This window comes from Syzygium oleosum, unplaced genomic scaffold, assembly GCF_021117445.2.
Source record: "Syzygium oleosum isolate NSW1041296 unplaced genomic scaffold, Sole_v2.1 Sole_v2.01, whole genome shotgun sequence".
NCBI lineage: Eukaryota > Viridiplantae > Streptophyta > Magnoliopsida > Myrtales > Myrtaceae > Syzygium > Syzygium oleosum.
The window spans coordinates 26046784-26064256 of record NW_026607485.1 but is presented as its reverse complement, the minus strand read 5'-3'; the positions used below and the strand labels follow the sequence as shown (position 1 = coordinate 26064256).

The following is a 17473-nucleotide window of genomic DNA, read 5'->3' as shown; positions in this document are numbered from 1 at the left end:
ACAACGTAAACACAGATTCCAGAATCTAGGCAAGCCAACAAACAAAGATATACGTTCCACCTAACAAGTAAGCTGGGAGCTTGCCCCTCTTGGTACGACCTAATTTTCAAAGGGTAATTCTAGTCTTCTCAATGACGGCTTGCATCGGATAAAAAAAACAAAAACAGGGTCAGACAAATACTGACGGTTTAAACTCCCAAAATAAGAAAATGTTGGTAGCTGAGGATGCTTATGGTAGAGCCTCGGCTGCTCTCCTTATTCTATTTCGGTGAAGCAAATCAATCGAGGACTCTTGGGTGTTGAACTTGAGTCCTCGCCTGCGAAATGCAATTGCAATAACCTTTTGCGATTGTTAAAGGGTATTAGATACTTGATGGTGTGTATGTAATGCACCATTCGCGTAGCCTTCAAAAAGGCAGATGCTATACAGCATGAGATACTCCGGTTGGTTTATAGAGTTGATTTACGAACTAGTGCGATCGATTGTATGTGGGTATTTAAGCAAGTGGATCATATTTACGACCCAACAAGAATCTATCGTATCGTGGTATAAACAAGTTGGTTTTTTGATCGGTTTGTTATATTTAAGTATTATCTGTCCAATGCCCGGCGATCGCACAGCACGTTAGTGAGTCGATGGATTGGTTAGGAGTGTCTTGTGGATGAGAAGAAAGAGAGTCAGCATTTGATCGTCAAACCCTTAAAGGCGGTAATAGCTGTATTGTATGTAGAGGAGGATGAGAAGAAAGAGAGTCAGCATTGGAGTGTGAAGACATATGAGCGGACATGCTGGATATTCAAGAGCATAGTATTGTGTCTCTCTTGATCTATTTATTCATTTTGGGGAAAATTACTTGGTGAGTCTCCTCAATTGATTCCTAAGCAATACATACATAAAAACTCATGTCCTTGGCCCCAATCGGATCGAAGCTTACACATGCCAGCTGGTCAGGATAACCCATGCCAATGCCATGATCTTTGGCCCATTGAATCTTTGCCTAGTCCAAAATGGGGTTGGGCTCATCCTTAAACATTCAAATCTATGTGCAATGAGTTGGACCGATCCACGTGGACCCAACCTGGGAACCCGATCATTCAGCTGGGTTGAGAGTGGTTCAAGGGAACCGATCCAATTCTCGATTCTGGAACCCTAGAACTAATCGATTCCTAGTCTGATTCTCATTTCCAAGGCTGGAGCTGCCAGTTTTACTCAGGAACCAGATCCCTCGATCCGGTTCCCGGGTTGAACTAGTCTTTTAGGAAAAAAAGTAGAAGATGCTTTTGCGTGGGAAAATTACCAAAAAAGTCCTAAACCGTTTGGAATTGTGACAATTTAGTCCTAAACCTTTTTTTTTGCCAATTCAGTCCTAAATCTTTTGCAATTGTACTAATTCAGTCCATCCGGTCACTTTTGGCCGGCGCTGACGTGGACGCCGGCCGGCTGACGTGGCTATATTTTAATTTTATTTTTTTCTCTTTCTTTTTTTTTTTCCCCTATCTTCTTCCCCGGTCGCCGGTCCGGCAACCGGCGAGAGGCTGAGGTCGGCGAGGCTGGCCCTCGCCGGTACTAGTTAGGGCGAGCCTCACCGTCGCCGGTACTAGCTAGGGCGAGGTCGACCTTGCCATGGCCAGGACGAGGGCGAGCCTCGCCATCACCGGGCGAGGTTGAGCCTCGCCATGGCTGGGCGAGGTCGATCTCGCCATGACCGGGCGAGGCCATGACCGAGCGAGGCCTCGCCCAGATCTGGCGAGGTCGACCTCGCCCGGCAACGGTGAGGCTCGCCCTCGCCAGTGCCGGCAAGGGCCAGCCTCGCCCATGGCCGGCGAGGTGGAACTCGTCGGCCTCAGCCTTTCGCCGGTCGCCGGACCGGCGACCAGGGAAGAAGATAGGGGGAAAAAGAAAGAAAGAGAAAAAAATAAAATAAAATTCGAAAAATAATAAAAAATTATTAAAATATTGCTACGTCAACCGACCGGCGCCCACGTCAGCACCGACTGGCCAAAAGTGGCCGGATGGACTGAATTGGTACAATTACAAAAGGTTTAGGACTGAATTGGCACAATTATAAAAGGTTTAGGACTTTTTTGGTAATTTTTCCGCTTTTGTGTACATGGAGAATTGAATCATGATCTTTAATATGAATAAATAACAATATGGCCATTTGACCAACATATGTTTTTATAATAAAATGGTGCAACGTTTATGTTTTGTTATAAAAATTTGATTTTTTTTGGGTAAAACAAAAATTGGACCAATTCTAATATTTTGAACCGGGAGTCACTGGGCAGAACCGATCACCCCTACAATAGCATACATTTAAATTAGCAAGTCGAAGTTGTCACGTGAATTTAGAACTCAAAATCGTGAGCTCTGATGGCTTCCGCATGCCAAAGTCAACCGTCTTGAGTTGACGATATATTGTAAAATGGGTCAATCACATCCATTGAGGCTATCAATGATAATGTGTACATAGATTGTTCGTGGACCCTGCATGATTTGAGTGAGGACAGAGAGTCATGCATTAGTATCTGCCTTTTCTTTACCCAGATTTGACCTGTTCATAACTCGTGTGTATATATATATATGTATATCAGCTAATTATCCATTTTATCTTTTCCGCTTTGTTTTGGCAGTGGTGATCGGTGATAGCTCTTCCGACGAACTGAATCTTATACAACTACAACAGCCTTAGGGATGATGTATAAGTTTCCTTCAAATCAATAAGTATGCCGATCAACATGATTCCAGTACATGTGTAGTTGCTATAGGGTTAGCAATATCGAACACGATCCAATCTGCTTTCCGTTTGTGTCTTATAGATTTAGAAAAAGATGGTATTCTAATAATATTGACACGAACTGATATGAATTATAAACACACCGTGTTCAAGTTATGTTTGATCTGCTTTAGTTTAATGTATCTAGATAATTATGTATTAAAAAAGAAGGATTGTATCGGTCACGCTCGCTATTGGATCATTGAAATTTGCGAGAATTTGTGGTGCGAAATTAACTCTAAACACATATGTCATTCATCCAATGGTGAATGTGTAAGTTGATAATATAGTTGTTGTATCGTCAAAATGCACGCGCTAGGATGAATACTAATATGAGACTGTAATCCATGAATGTCGTGTATACATGTATATGCATGAGGAGGGTGGACCATTCGAAATGGAAGCCGGATTTTCACTCCAAGTTGTCCATTCTTTTGGTGAGTATATACACATATACGAACTCGTTTAACCTCTCCGAAGCTCTAAATAATCGTTTCACTCTCGCACATCATCAGCAGCAACACTAAGTAACCTTCGTCGGTGCAGGCGTAGGAGCCTCCTGGTATGACAGACGTTGCCACTGAGGAGATTGAGAGAGCCTCATACTCTCTCTCTCTCTCTCTCTCTCTCTCTCTCTCTTTTGTAAAGCTCCGATGTATCTGCGAGAGAGCTTTGTTGAACGACGAGTGGGTATTAAGTATCAATCAAACGTCTGGAGTTATGCAGAGTTGACAGACCTAAACAAAGCTGAAGAAAACAAACATATCGTTGTCACTGCACAATACAATGAACACCACGTATACCAAACGAAACGCGACAAGGAAGACCCCTTACCTAAGACACGCGAGATCGATGAACTCGAACACTCCATTTGTGTCGAAAGAATCGAGTTGCCTAAGGCGGGGAACCCGTGTTGGAGAAGGGGAGCACGTGCAAATAACGCGACGGCGTTGCAGAACAGAAGGAGCTTCGGTTTTTGCACGTGCCCTGCTTCTCCAACAAGGAAAGCTACCCGCCTGGAAAAAAACGAGACCTCGTCTCTCGACACTTGGTGTGTGTGTGTGTGGGGTGTTCGTTTCGTTGCTGATGAGTTATGAGCGACAGAAGAAGCTTGAAACTGGTGTGTATTTATAGGCGGAAGAGAGGGAGATATTTGGGGGTTCTACAAGAGTCGTGGATGGGCATAGTAATCGAGTGAGTACACGTTATTATTGCATCGAGGTTGAGAAAACAAAAGGAAAAGAACAAGAAAAGAGAGACATATTTCCCTCCAAGACCATGCTATGCCCTCTTAATGCGAAGGGACATCCCAGGTCAATTCAATAGTAAAGGAGACCCCAAGACAACCATAAAACTCCAAAACCCTTGGTAGATCCATTGCATACAAAACCACGGACACATGGATTGCGGGGGAAAAACAGTAAAAGTGTCAAAACTTGTGTGCGGCGCTCATTTTAGTGCTAAAAGTTTTCGCCGGCTTACTTAAGTGCCAAATCGGAGGAAAAACGATCACTTAAGTGTCAATAGCGAGAAATTTCGGCCAAATTAATACGTGGCTTTGTTTTTTTTAAAAAAAAATCAGTCTATGTAGCATTTCCACGTGTATATTTCGATTTTTTTAAAAATTTCTTCTGATTTTTTTCTTTTTTCCTTCTTTTCTTTTTTTCTTTTTTTTATTCTTCTTCTACCTTTGGCCAGTGACCGGACACCGACCATTGGCCATGGCCGGCCGCCTGGCCTGGCCTGGACGAGGCTACCGTTGCCCGTCACAGGCCAGGCCCGACCTCGCCTTGCTTGGGCGAGGGCGGGTGAGCCCCGGCGAGGGCTCCCCTCGCTAGATCTGACGAGGCCGGCCCTTGCCCAGGCCACAGCAGCCTCGTCGGATCTGGCGAGGGGAGCCCTCACCGGGGCTCGCCTTGCCTCACCGAATCTGGCGAGGCAAGACAAGGTGAGGCGGACCCTTGCCGGGGCTCGCCTGCCCTCGCCTAGGCGAGGGTCGGCCGGGCCTTCCCTGTGGTGGGCGACGGTAGCCTCGTCCGGGCGAGGCCAGGCGGCCGGCCATGGCCGGTGGCCGGTGGCCAGTGTCCGGCCAAAGGTAGAAAAAAAGAAGAAAGAAAAAAAAAAATCAGAAAAAATATTTAAAAAATCAAAAAATTATTAAAATATTATTAAATATTATCTCCGTCAGCGCCGACGTGTCACGTAGAACTGAGAAATTAATAAAATATGGCCACGTCAGATTTCCGGCTACCCAAATCGGAATTGGCACTTAAGTGATTGGTTTTTTTTTAAAGTGCAATTCAATTGATCCGAAAAATATTTTTGGCACTAAAATGAGCGCCGTACACAAATTTTGGCACTTCTAGTGTTCTTCCCCCATGGATTGCCAATCTGTACATTTGAATGCTAGTGTAGGATTTGGACGAGGGCATAGCTATTAGTGTTGAACGTATCTTGTGTGACTGTTGTACCATGTATTGTTAGTAACATAGAGAGACAAAACTATTCCACCCACATATGTGGGTTGTGATGATTACGTGAGGACGGATTTAGGTGCTAATCGATATCGATCCGAGCCATGACACGATGGTTCTTGAGTTTTAAAAGTCGACCGCATTCATTAAACCGACATGTCCTAAGTAAGTAGTCTATTCCTTTTCATTTCAAAACACAAGCACGAAATTCTGTGTCGATTATTGTTCGTATATATCTAACTTGCAGGTCGAAATTAAAGTTCTAGTCCTGAAGATGGCGGATTTGAATCATCGGATCCTTCAACGAATTGAGATTAGCTTGACAGGCGAAAAGATATCAAACTCTCTTTAAGCGCTACAAAAAACAATGGGCTATTCTTATTGCCTCAGGTCCAAATTTTGTGGCGTTTGCTCCGTCGCCTTTGCTAAGAGCGGCAAATTTTTCATGGCTCGACATTGATCCCAATCAAAACCCGGGCTCTCTGATCTTGGTGTCCATTGAACTCGAACCCATATAATGAGATTTCCATGGCTTGACATCAATCACACGCACCAGCGTGGCTGAGAAGTACAACCTTTCACCCCAGGGCAAGAAAAGTGGAAGGGGAGAGGAGAGAATATTAATAATGCAGAGGAGTGCACGAAGACATTGCGTGTTGGGCACAAAAGGTTCTTGAGTGTGTTGGGATCGCGTTGTGTTTGCGATTCTTGGTGAGATATAGAGCTATGAGTGTGGAGGGTATGATTCCCTATGCATATGTAAGTAGACGTAGGTGTGGTGCTCAGCCTCTTTTCCACCCCCAAAATTTATGGTGGTTTGATCATTTAGAAGACTTCTCCTCCCAACATATATCATGCGAGAGATTCAGTGTCCCTCCAGCCCAAAGTTGTAAAAGAAGGAAGAAAAAAAAAGAGAAAAAAGTTCTCTCTTTTCAAATGCTTTTCAAGATACGGATCGATATGGATCGCACGGTCTGCGTAATTTCATGTCTACACGTCTCGCGTTCGTCGTTCTCGATACCACCGGTTAGCAACTTGCCAAACCAAAACGATCCCACCGGTGCTATAATCGACTTTTTAAGCAATCTAGGGCAAGCCCCAAATATTTTATTAAATGGTCAAAACAAAAGGGAAATGCTTTAACCCTAATCCCTTGAATGCACTTGGGTCATTTGTCTCGACTTTCACTGCAATGACATGAGCAGTCGATCCATGTCTGCCCTTTTTTCTTTCTTACCGGACCCGAATTGATGACAGACTGTCGTCACCATTGTCTTGCGGAGGAAGAACATAGATTCTCGGATGATTTCATCATGCAAATCTGGCGACATAAATACGAGCATGTGTACTACGTACGTGCGGGAGTGCGCATAGTAAATGCTCCATTTGGTCACTCACTCCTTTTGCTTATTCAAAACTGCTCTCGATACTCAATCCTGCCCCCCTCTCCTACACCTCTCCAATTCCATCCCCAGCACTCGATGCGTACCTTTGACTTTAAACGGCTCAAGAACAGCAACCCAACAAATGGTGATGCACACTCGTATCTAAAAAATCTGGCCATGAAGATCTTCCAGGGTTTAGATGCAAATGTGTGGCGAGGAGGAATAACAATTAAATGCACTCGTTCTAGGACTGAAGTGGTAGATCGTGTTTGTTGTGATTTGTTGCACGATCGAAAGAATGATCTATGTCGAGAAGTACCTTGAGAAGAAGACAGCAACCAATGTTGGTCCAAAAAGACGATTTAAATGCGATCGACATGACATCAACGTATATAGAACGATTAATGCAAATTCTGTTGGGATGCATTTTCAATTGGTGGTGTGTCTGGAAGTCATTTTTCTGCGATCAGCATCACCTACATTTTTCTACCTCATATTTGTTGCTACAGAAAGATATGTCCCTCTGCTTCTTCACTACCGTCATCGATTCATCTTTTTCAGCCAACCCATGTTTTCAGAAGTCATTACATCGCCCAGGCATCGTGATCATGGTGTATCTGCTTAAGGAAGCCCATTTCCTAGAGACCACAGGAGACAGGCTATCTTTGGCTTGGCTTTGCCTATTTTGACTCTCTGAAGATTAAAAAGAAAATGATGCCAGCACATTGAAATGCTACAGGATCCGGAAAAAGATAAAAACTATAAGGCGGAAGTTTGATGAAGAAGCAGTTTATAAAGTCATGACATAGAATTCTTATCGAAACTGAGAAAGTATGTTGCCGGGTTATTATGCCACTCGGCAATAACATGTTGCGTCGAAAAGCAAGTCAATCGGAAGTGAGAGGTTTCAAAATTCAAGGGCAAAGTTGGCTGGAATAGATCTCGCGAGGCAATGCAGTAAGAGGTTATGCCACGTCGGCCATGTAACCAATACATAATATAATTTCTACATCGATAATGGAGAACAGATGCAAGGAACAAAAGTTTATAAAGTTTATTAAGTGTTACTTCAAGTCAAAAAGAAGCAGTGGCACTGGCTGTTAGTTTAGAACAGCGACAATTGGGGTCGCTTTCGAAGATGCAACCTACAATGTCCTTATTGTTGCTCACAGTTAACAGATACTTGTGCCTTTCTTGCAATAGGCTACGCCAACCAAACAAAAACCTACACTATATACATATCTTGATTTGTAGAAGTTCTTGAACTTTCACAATACAGAACAAATTATGATACATTTTAAGAAAAATTTCTGCATCTCATTCAGCAGAAAAGCCATCACTTTCTCTCGATGCATACTTACTTACTATGAAGGTACATGCGCATATTAATATATTACGCCACTATTTGCCCATATTGAAATTAACTTGAACAACGTAACGCATTCTAATCTGGTCAACATTGTAAACTATGTACTCATTGTAGAGCAAGGCACCCTGCAAGGAACAGAAAGTCCAGAGTGAACATAGAAAATATTCAGTTCGAATTATGTGTCAGTACTTACAATTCCTCCAAAAGTATGCATTACACATGTAACAGTAACGTAACGTGAAAGAAAAGGCTTGAGTATGTAATTATCTACCTTATGATTTGATTGCTCCTTTGGCCTCCCTAAGGGAACAATAATACCATCTTCCAGTGCCTGAGCTTCAGATGGATCCGGTGAAGTAGCACCAACCCCTTTCGTACTGCAGTATTGGGAATATTAGGTCGAATCTCAAATACTTTATGTAGTTCCGAAATATCTGGGTTAATCAATTTCCTTTTTCTATCGTCCTTGAGGTATTTGCTTCTATGTGATGTGATGGAAATTATATTCACATTCAAACCTTAGTTTTCCAGCTGGCAACTTGTCGGCATCATACTTCGCATGTAGAAGCTCAACCATGTCACCGAGTGCAACCTGAAAAGCATTTGATGGATTCAGAGAGAGAGAGAGAGAGGGAGAAAGCAATTTGCAGCCACACACATGCTATTCTAGCCAAGAGAAATTCAAACACCAAGTCTTTTTAACTTTGTTCATTTTGCGAAAAAAATTGTGCCTCCGGATATGGATAAATAATTACAAGGAAATGTTATATCTCAGAGCCAGAGACTTCTGTGTACCGACGGTAGAAAAGGTCCTTTCCTGCAACTAGTTCTCCATGTAACAAGGAGTCTGAGTTTCTGAAATCGCTTTAAAAAATAAAGCCAGTAACCATATATAAACTCTGACCCAGCTCTCAACGATACATGCAGGAGACTGCTACTCAAATTGCATGCATGATTATAGACGTGGTTTTATTTATTGTATTTATTCAGCTTCTGCTTCACCTCACAAGCAGCACTCAAGCAGTTAAGCAACCAGCATGCGTCTATGGTCATATCAGGACAAATACTGATGTTGTGCTTTTAACTCAGGTTCGTTAAGTGCAAACTGTATAAGGACAAATTTATACCTCACATAAAAGCAGAACACCAGATGCGGCAGCACTATTGGCATAGCAATAATTAGCACTTTTGGAGAACATATCTGCAAAGTAAACACCTTTCCCAAACATGTAGCCAGTTGCAGGAGCTTCAGGAGGAGCAATTCGCAAGCCTTGTGGTTTCATGGAAATTTCCACTCAGTATCTATGGTTATACATGGATAGAGTTCTCAAGAAGACAGTCAACCACACACACCTTGGGACAAAATGCCAGTCCAGTTTGTAAGACGAGAACCATGCCACAGGAGCATTTTGTTTGAGGTACTGGAGAACTGAAAAGGAATTACAGAGTAGTCAGAAGTTGGCTACTTGCACTAGGCAAGCAATTGCTGAATCATATGTCATTAAAAAATCAATTAAAGAAATCTGATAAAAAGTTAATATTGCTCTGAGGATATAGATATTATAGGACCATGTACGACGACCTTACTAAAGCGGTCAGTTTCCCCTTCTCGTGATACTCGGAATATTTGCACAATATCAACGGTATAACTGGAATGGGTCTTTGCATGAGTTTTGTGCATGTATGTTGCAATCTGCACTTGACACAACACATAAGTGGATCAGATCAGGCAGACATGCAGGTACTGAGGAAAAACAGGAGCAAATGAACAGTTTCTAGTGCAGAAGATGGAAATCATGCAAGGGATTAGAACATTGATGACAGAAATTTTATTGTTCCCAATAATATTGATACCAGCGTATATTCCCGAGAATTGACTTCAAGTGGTGTTAGTTTGCATCCAAGACGTTGATAGCAAGCATACAAGGGATCCTCCTATAAGATGAAAGACATGCAAATTAGCCGAATTGGAATCGATCAAAAACAACTCAAACAGAAGGAGAACATAATCCACATCTCTGTGAGGAGCTAAAACAAACTTCACTGAGATAGCTTAAAAACAATAAATAATTGTAGAAAAGCCACTTTATCAAGATAAGAACCAGCAGTCCATTTAAAAGAGGACTTAGAAGCAAAACAAGTCTTCAAGAAGGCAAATTCAGTACTATCCTGTATCCTTGTTTCTGAAAGGACGAGAAGCAAGACAAAAGTGCAGAGTGAGCATATCAATTAGCAGTTGAAGTTGATGCACTATCCCAGAGGACACATTTTTCATGTCATTAACATTTAAAAGGGACATAGACAGATAGTTCCAAATAACTCACGAAGTCAGATAGCACTTAGAATTTCCCTGAAGCTAGGCAAACAGGTCCAAGTAACTCGAGAAATTAGTTTGGACTCACAATTCTGTAGATACACTCTGACAACAATTAAATAAAGCCTTTTATACTATGTAGGGTCACTACATGGTGGATAAAGTTCTCAGAATCTTTCCCTACAATATCCGTGTATGTCTTCTGCGGCCTTCCTTTACCTCTTTCGACCAATAGCCACACAGAGATAATCTTCCAATTCTAACAACTCGCAAAGAAAATGAAAAAGAAAGAAAATTTCATGGAGAATCTCTTTCTTTTTTTGGGCCAAATCAACATATACACAAATAGAACCAACCCCACCCCCCCGCCCAAAAAAAAATCCTCAAAACACATAAAAAAATAAAAAGATATCCCACAAAATCACAAAAATTCAAAATATTGGATATGAGCATGTCAATCTTGAAAGCTCCCTACTTCAGGATTGACATCTACTCAGCATCTAAAACCTCCCGATAATAAAGGTCAAGAAAAAACACCATCCTTCAACACGCTGTATGCTTCTGCTGGATGCATACTAGCGTTCACCTATATCACAAAATACCGCGGACTGACTAGCACACACATAGACACATAAGGTTAACTAAATAAGGATTTTTATTCTACATACAACTTGATTCCCTACACTCAGTTACAGATGAGTGCAAAGTTATAAGTCAGCAAGTAGGAAACCATAAAAATTATACCTCCGTCCCAATATCATCCTTCAACAACTTGGATGCAACCTCTATTTCACCCAGAGCTTCAACCTTCAAAATATTGTAAGCAGCTGAGAATATATCATTTTACTTTTTACAAACAACAGCAAAAGGGTACTTTCATATACAGAAGGTTAAAACTCAAAAAGATAAACTGCAGAGAATTTATACTTGTTATGAGAAAAAAAAAACCCAAAATCTCAGACCATTGAGTGTAGGAAGACCCCGTGTATATAAGACCCTTTGAAATCACCAAGCAAGCAACGTGGGATAACAAATTAACATTCACCGCCCCCCAATTCCTCTTCCATTCTCCCTCTCAAACATAAAACTGCGCTGACACCGTATAAAGAATGCGAATGGAACTGAAGAGCAAGGAACCACAAACGTAATAATATTAAATGGGGCATGAAGGATGAGAAATGTTGGCACTGATACTATACTAGAATATCCAACCAAGAGCTTAAGCCATTAGGGTCAAAGGAGGCTACAAATATATAAGGTCCATCGAATCTCATATTCAAGCGATGTGGGATAACACAATCACAACACTAATATTAAAGTTTCTAAAATAAAGGAATTTGTGTGGGGTTTAAGCAGTCAAGAAAATTGATCCATGATGAAATTGGAAATCTCATGGAAAGTGACTGAGTGGAAGTCATTTTTTAGGAGCCTTTTGTAGAATTTTGCACAACAACAACAACATTTGTCTTTCTTTCCTCCTGTTCTCTCCCAATTTAATTCTTTGCAACAATTCCATAGATAATAAACTCATCTTGAACCAAATGGAATGGAACAGTGAATGTAGCTCTTCCTCACCATGTAGTAGGAAATTGCGTAAGCAAGAACAACTAAGTATCTATTGCAGAAATAATGGTGGCTCAGAGAAACTTTGAACAAATTTGGAAATAAATGACTAGTGTATGGCCTTTCACTTAGTGATAATTTCATTCAGGAGTATCTAATTAATGGATTATTAGGAGCCCTAAATGGATCTAAACTCCAACTACGAAAATTACTTGTTCAGAAATAAGCATTTGCATCCAAGAGAGCTTTACTGGATGTAGACCACCTTAATAATTCAAGGTTCTAAAAGAAGATTCTATCTCCTTTGTTTCCAAAACATATATGATAACTGTTAGAATAATTAAATATTAAACCACGCCTTCATCTAATAACTTAAGCTTTTAGAACAGTTGGTAGTGGTCTTACAAAATCTCACATGGTATCAGAGCTGGAGGTCCTGAGTTCAAATCTTTCCAGGCCCCATTTGCCTCCCCAATTAAATATGTCCACGCTTAGTAATAGGCAAAAAGACCAGACTAAGCGTGAGGGGGAGTGTTAGAATAATTAAATATTAAACCACGCCTTCATCTAATAGCTTAAGCTTTTAGAACAGTTGGTAATGGTCTCACAAAATCTCACAAGAACCAAACAATGGCAGAAATCAAACCACATGATGAAAATCATATGGAAACGAAAGAAGAGACAAAGTAGTTGGAAAAAGAGAATCCTCAGCAGCTTCCCTATCAGATCAAAACAGCATAATCAAGATATCACCAGAAGTATTCAGATAATTTTCACAAAATAATATATTACCATTTCCAACTTGCTTTTCAATTTCTGAGGGTTGTCAATGACAAACTCTCCTGCAATTATCATATAGCCTCATCAATCAAAATTATATACAAGTTGGTATAAACTCCAGAACTCAGTGTATGGGCTTAACAAAAGGATAGAAAGAGAAACTCACTCATTTTCTTAAAGCCAAAGTCATGAGGTATAACAGAATAAAATTCACTGCAAAAAACAGGGGGAAAGCCTCAGCTTTGGTACATGCATAAAAGAAGAAACATTTTGATCCAATAAACAATACAGTCAGGAAAAAAAAAACAATTCTTCATCATGTGTGTGTGTGTATAGAGAGAGAGAGAGAGAAAAATTTTTACCCGCTTAATTGTTCAAGCTTTTTCCTATCTGACTGTCCAATCACATCAGCAATCCGTTTTAAGACATCATAACCCTGCATAAGATGAACAATTGCATTGAAAAAAACTAGTGGAGGAGCAAGTTAACACCATTTATGCTATTAAAAAACTACAATCCCCAAGAGAGAGGAAAAGACAACAAGCTCTTCATTGTTCTTTTCTGGCTGATTCATACAGAATATAAATATAGTCTTGATATGACATGAGAAGAGGGATGAATCTCACAGGGAGAGAAGGGACAAGAAGCAAGTATTGACTGAATGGATCGGCATTGTCCAGTATATTTAGAGAAATCACTTAGAGTGGAAGTGGAAGTTCTTATAAATTCTAATTTTTCACAATGATACGCTTAATATTTTGCTGCAGAAAGGCATGGACACTGAGGTATGCATACAGGTTCCTTGTGCCCTCACAGGCTAGTAACAAAGCACAAAGCACATAGTGAAACAGATTTAAATTGTCTGCGTGTTCCGAAGCACAGATGCACCTCTTCATGGGCCTCACAGCATCAAATTTCAGGTGCACAAGGCAACCATTCTTTCGTGGCATTGTTCAGGGGACTTCACCAACCAAAACCTCTGACAGAATTTAATCATGAAAGGGACCGAATGTGTGCACAAAATTTTGTAAGATAACGCCGCACGGATGTAATGGCACATCCTTGCTACAAAAAGCATTTTCTGGACAGAAAACAAGTAGGATTATCATACCAGAACAGTGCAGAATGAAAAATATGGGAGGACACAACTTTAAAGTGGTCTTGCAACCAGTGCACACTCAAAAATAAATTATTGTGCAAAAAATCAAACAAAGAGGAACACTTAAATTTAAAAAGTTTAAAATACAAAAAGCTGAATTGTAACCAACTAGAGACTATCCACAGCATTAGTTGTAAACTTGCCTTCCATATCGTTGATTTGCTAAGTTTACCAAGAGGCAGCTTTTCCGCATTATATCCTAAAATACAAGAAGATAAACAATTAAACAAACTAAAGATCCAGTAAAAAAGTCACCAAGGGAACAAAGAACCAAACAAATTAAACTAAACGAATCATGATTATGCTTACGATATGAATAAATGGGATAATGTAAGATGTTCATACTTAGCTATGAACTGAAAAGGATGAAATGATTAAAGAACCGACCTATTTCCATCATTTGCTGTTTCATCATACTGATATTGCATATTAGAGAGAGAAACTTTGCAATAGGAGGCTCGAGTTTTGTTTTCCTTAGTTGACTTGTTGTAGTAACAGTAGGCTCGGTAATGACCTGAGGACAATTAGGGCATTCTTAGAATATGTTGAAAAGATTATATGAAAAGTTGAGATCAAGATTTTTTTAATCAATTTTTTTTCCTGCCTTCTCCAGCAAACTCTGATGATCAAAATTCTTTCCCAACTTTCCCTTCTTTTGCACATAAACATGGGTAGACTCGGTTAAAGGAGCCGAAAGAACACCGCACTTTTGGATGCAGACGCTAACCTCTTGTTCCTCCTTTCCACCATAGTCCATTTCCAGCCATGTATAGTATTTAGGGTAACAAATGAATTCCTTCCGTTCGAACCAATGATTTCTCGTTTTGGCATAAAATTTCTGTACGAACTCATTGATGGCGGTATCTCGTGATGTATAGGGGCCATGTAGTTTATCTTGACCCTTAATACCAACTCTCCCCCATCTATTATAAACCATGAATGCAGCCCCGTCATCAGATTCTGCGAGCAATTTCATAACCATCAAATAGAAATCACCATTAATGTAGTTAACTTATTAGCAATTGTTTTGTCACTGGGAAATATAAACACGATATAAAAGGAAGCTCTAAGATTGGTCAAGCAAATTACCATGGATTCATTAAGGAACTTCAAAAGCGTGTAATTTTAGCTAATATGAAGGACAACAAAGTTAGAGATATAAAGAAATTGTTTGTTCTCTAGTTATTAATTCAATGTTTCCAAAGGCATAGCTATAAGATCTAATGGTAGTTTGTTCTCTTGATGGCCAAGCACTGTATAGACACAAAGAAAAATACCACTCGCAAATAACGTATTTGTGCAGGTATTTCAATATGTTATCCCCATGCCATATGGCATTTATTAAAAAATAGAACTCCAGTGGATACATCGTACATCCTCTTTACTTCTAGAACTTTCACTAATTTAGGATATATACATGGTTAACATTGTCTCAAAGGATATCACTAGCTCCTCCAACTACATATCAGTGGTTGCACATGCTAGGTACAACCAAAATCAATTTTACTCTACGTATTTGCGAGAGAATCAAATATGTAAAACCAGAACTCAGAGATGTAACCTAGAAGTTGAATTGTGTAGAACTTGTTATTGTTATCTCCCACATTTGTCTGATTCAACATAGCATCATATACATCATCACCCTGCATTACAAACAATAGAACTGTTCAATACGATCTCATGGCATGTATTCACTTTAGCGACCACAGCAAGTTGAAAGCAAAGGACTTGCCTGTTGAAGAACATGGTAATTCGCCTGTATGTGGTCAGGAAGCCATTGATCTAAAACCGCAACACCCTTTTTGGTTGCGGTAATTATCTTCTCTGTTTTCACTTCATCTGCTGCTGCTGCTGCTTCTTCTTTCACTGCCACGGCCACCAAAGCATTGAAACATGAGGCCAAATGAGAAAAGGGCAAGAGAAAAAGAATCAGAACGAGAAGAATGAGAGGCCAAAAAAGAAGCAACACATACACCTGGTCAGTAGAACTAAATCGGACGAATAAAAGCAAACAACACTATGCATCATTAACTCGTGCGTCCTTCGAATTTCTTAAAAATGTCGCACTACCAGCAAACTGAAACTTTTCAAGTAAGAAAATTTCTACATTTTAGACGTTCCCCTGTCGCATTTGGCGGTTGGAAATAGCAGAAAGACGCGACTTTTGACAGAACTAAAAGAGACCAATAGAAGTTTAATTGTGATTACGTTCATTTGCAGTCGCCGGGTCCTTCTCTGCATCGCCGCAGAGCCTCTCGAGCAATTCCTTCTTCGACCCAGAAGAGGAGACGCCCCGTCTCTGGGCTTCTTCACGCAGTTGCTGAATGCCCAGCTTGCGAAACCGGTCGAACGCTTTGAGTTTCGACGGACCATCCGAACCATCCCCATTTGGGGTGTCCAAGTCCCTCTCTCTCTTTCCATTGACGGTCGAATCCACAGAATCCGCCACTTGCTTATCCTCTTTGGCGAGAGCCGCTCGGAGTCTCCTCGCCTGAAAAAGGGAAAAAGAAAAGCCTCGAATCAACGTCGAAACGTAGCGACCAACTTGAATGCGTTCTACTTCGAGAGAGAGAGCGAGATGAGAGTACTATACCAGGGTGGGTTTTGTTCCGGTGGTACTGAGCCCGCGTTGGGCGAGCTCTGCTCTGAGCTCGTCCACTTTGAGGTTCGTGGCCATTCTTGACGGAGAGAGAGAGAGAGAGAGAGTGTGTGAGTGTTTGATGCTGGAAGGTGGGGAAAGCGGGAGGAAGATGGAGAAGATTTTTAAAGGAGGGAAGAGAGAGACCTCGATGGAGCAAAGCAAGTGTGCGGAGCACGATTCTTGGCCGGGGGGGTTTTTACTTCGTCTGCAAGAGAGCCTGCGGACATACGGTACAGAACATCCTCGGACACAGACAAGAAAGAAAGCCCAACAAAGGGGAAAATGGGCCGAATCGAAAACAAGAAAGTCTCCAGCCACCTGCGGGAGGAAGACGGAGAAGTTTTTGGAAAATGACACAAATAGTTTCCGAACTTTGACTCGATGTGCAATTTGATACCTGAACTTTTCATTTGTTCAATGTGATCTCTGAACTTTAACCTGATGTTTAATGTAGTCCTTGAACTTTTGGTACATGTTCAATATAGTCCCCAAACTTTATAAAAACGTTCAATGTAGTCATTCAATTAATTCAAGTTTAGGGACTATATTGTATATTTTTATATAGTTCATGGACTAAATTGAACATATTCCAAAAGTTCAGGGACCACATTGAACATTAGGCTAAAGTTTAGGGACTATATTGAATAAATTAAAAGTTTAGGAATCAAATTATACATTGAGCGAAAATTCATGAACTATTTGTATCATTATCCCAGAAGTTTTCAAAGGAGGGAACAGAGAGACTTCGATTGAGCAAAACTAAAGTGTGCGGAGCCCGATTCTTGGCGGGGTTTTACTCCGTCTGCTGCAAGAGAACCTGCGGACCCTACAATACAGACAATCCTCGGACACAGCCAAGAAGCCCAACAATGGAAAAATGGGCCGAATCGAAAACAAGAAAGTCTCAAGTCAAGTTCCTTCACTAAACACGTGCTTTCTGACCTGCTGGAACGTCTTCATCGACCTGCTGCAATGTTTTTTTTCCCCAAGAGGATTCAACAGGACATTGTT

General features: G+C 40.8%; 1 protein-coding gene across 1 annotated transcript; it reads right to left on the bottom strand.

Moving 5' to 3' along the window:
* Window positions 1-7669: 7669 nt before the first annotated feature.
* LOC115694089 (poly [ADP-ribose] polymerase 2) lies at window positions 7670-16716 on the bottom strand. Its single transcript, XM_030621216.2, has 18 exons — window positions 16415-16716; window positions 16030-16312; window positions 15554-15687; window positions 15383-15464; window positions 14549-14781; window positions 14209-14335; window positions 13965-14020; window positions 13025-13098; window positions 12829-12875; window positions 12675-12724; window positions 11064-11126; window positions 9860-9940; window positions 9588-9698; window positions 9359-9434; window positions 9133-9275; window positions 8524-8597; window positions 8277-8382; window positions 7670-8130 (listed from the first exon to the last, which is right to left on the bottom strand). The coding sequence occupies exons 1-18, from the start codon at window positions 16496-16498 to the stop codon at window positions 8038-8040; spliced, it is 1917 nt and encodes a 638-aa protein (XP_030477076.2). The 5' UTR covers window positions 16499-16716; the 3' UTR covers window positions 7670-8037.
* Window positions 16717-17473: the final 757 nt, after the last annotated feature.

Excerpts from the sequence above, each read along its gene's own strand:
- LOC115694089 (XM_030621216.2), bottom strand. The coding sequence starts at position 16,498 with ATGGCCACGAACCTCAAAGTGGACGAGCTCAGAGCAGAGCTCGCCCAA. Across the intron at positions 15,465-15,553 it reads ATTACCATGTTCTTCAACAG|GGTGATGATGTATATGATGC; the intron begins GCAAGTCCTTTG and ends TTTGTAATGCAG. Across the intron at positions 12,876-13,024 it reads AAGCTTGAACAATTAAGCGG|TGAATTTTATTCTGTTATAC; the intron begins GTAAAAATTTTT and ends TGTTTTTTGCAG.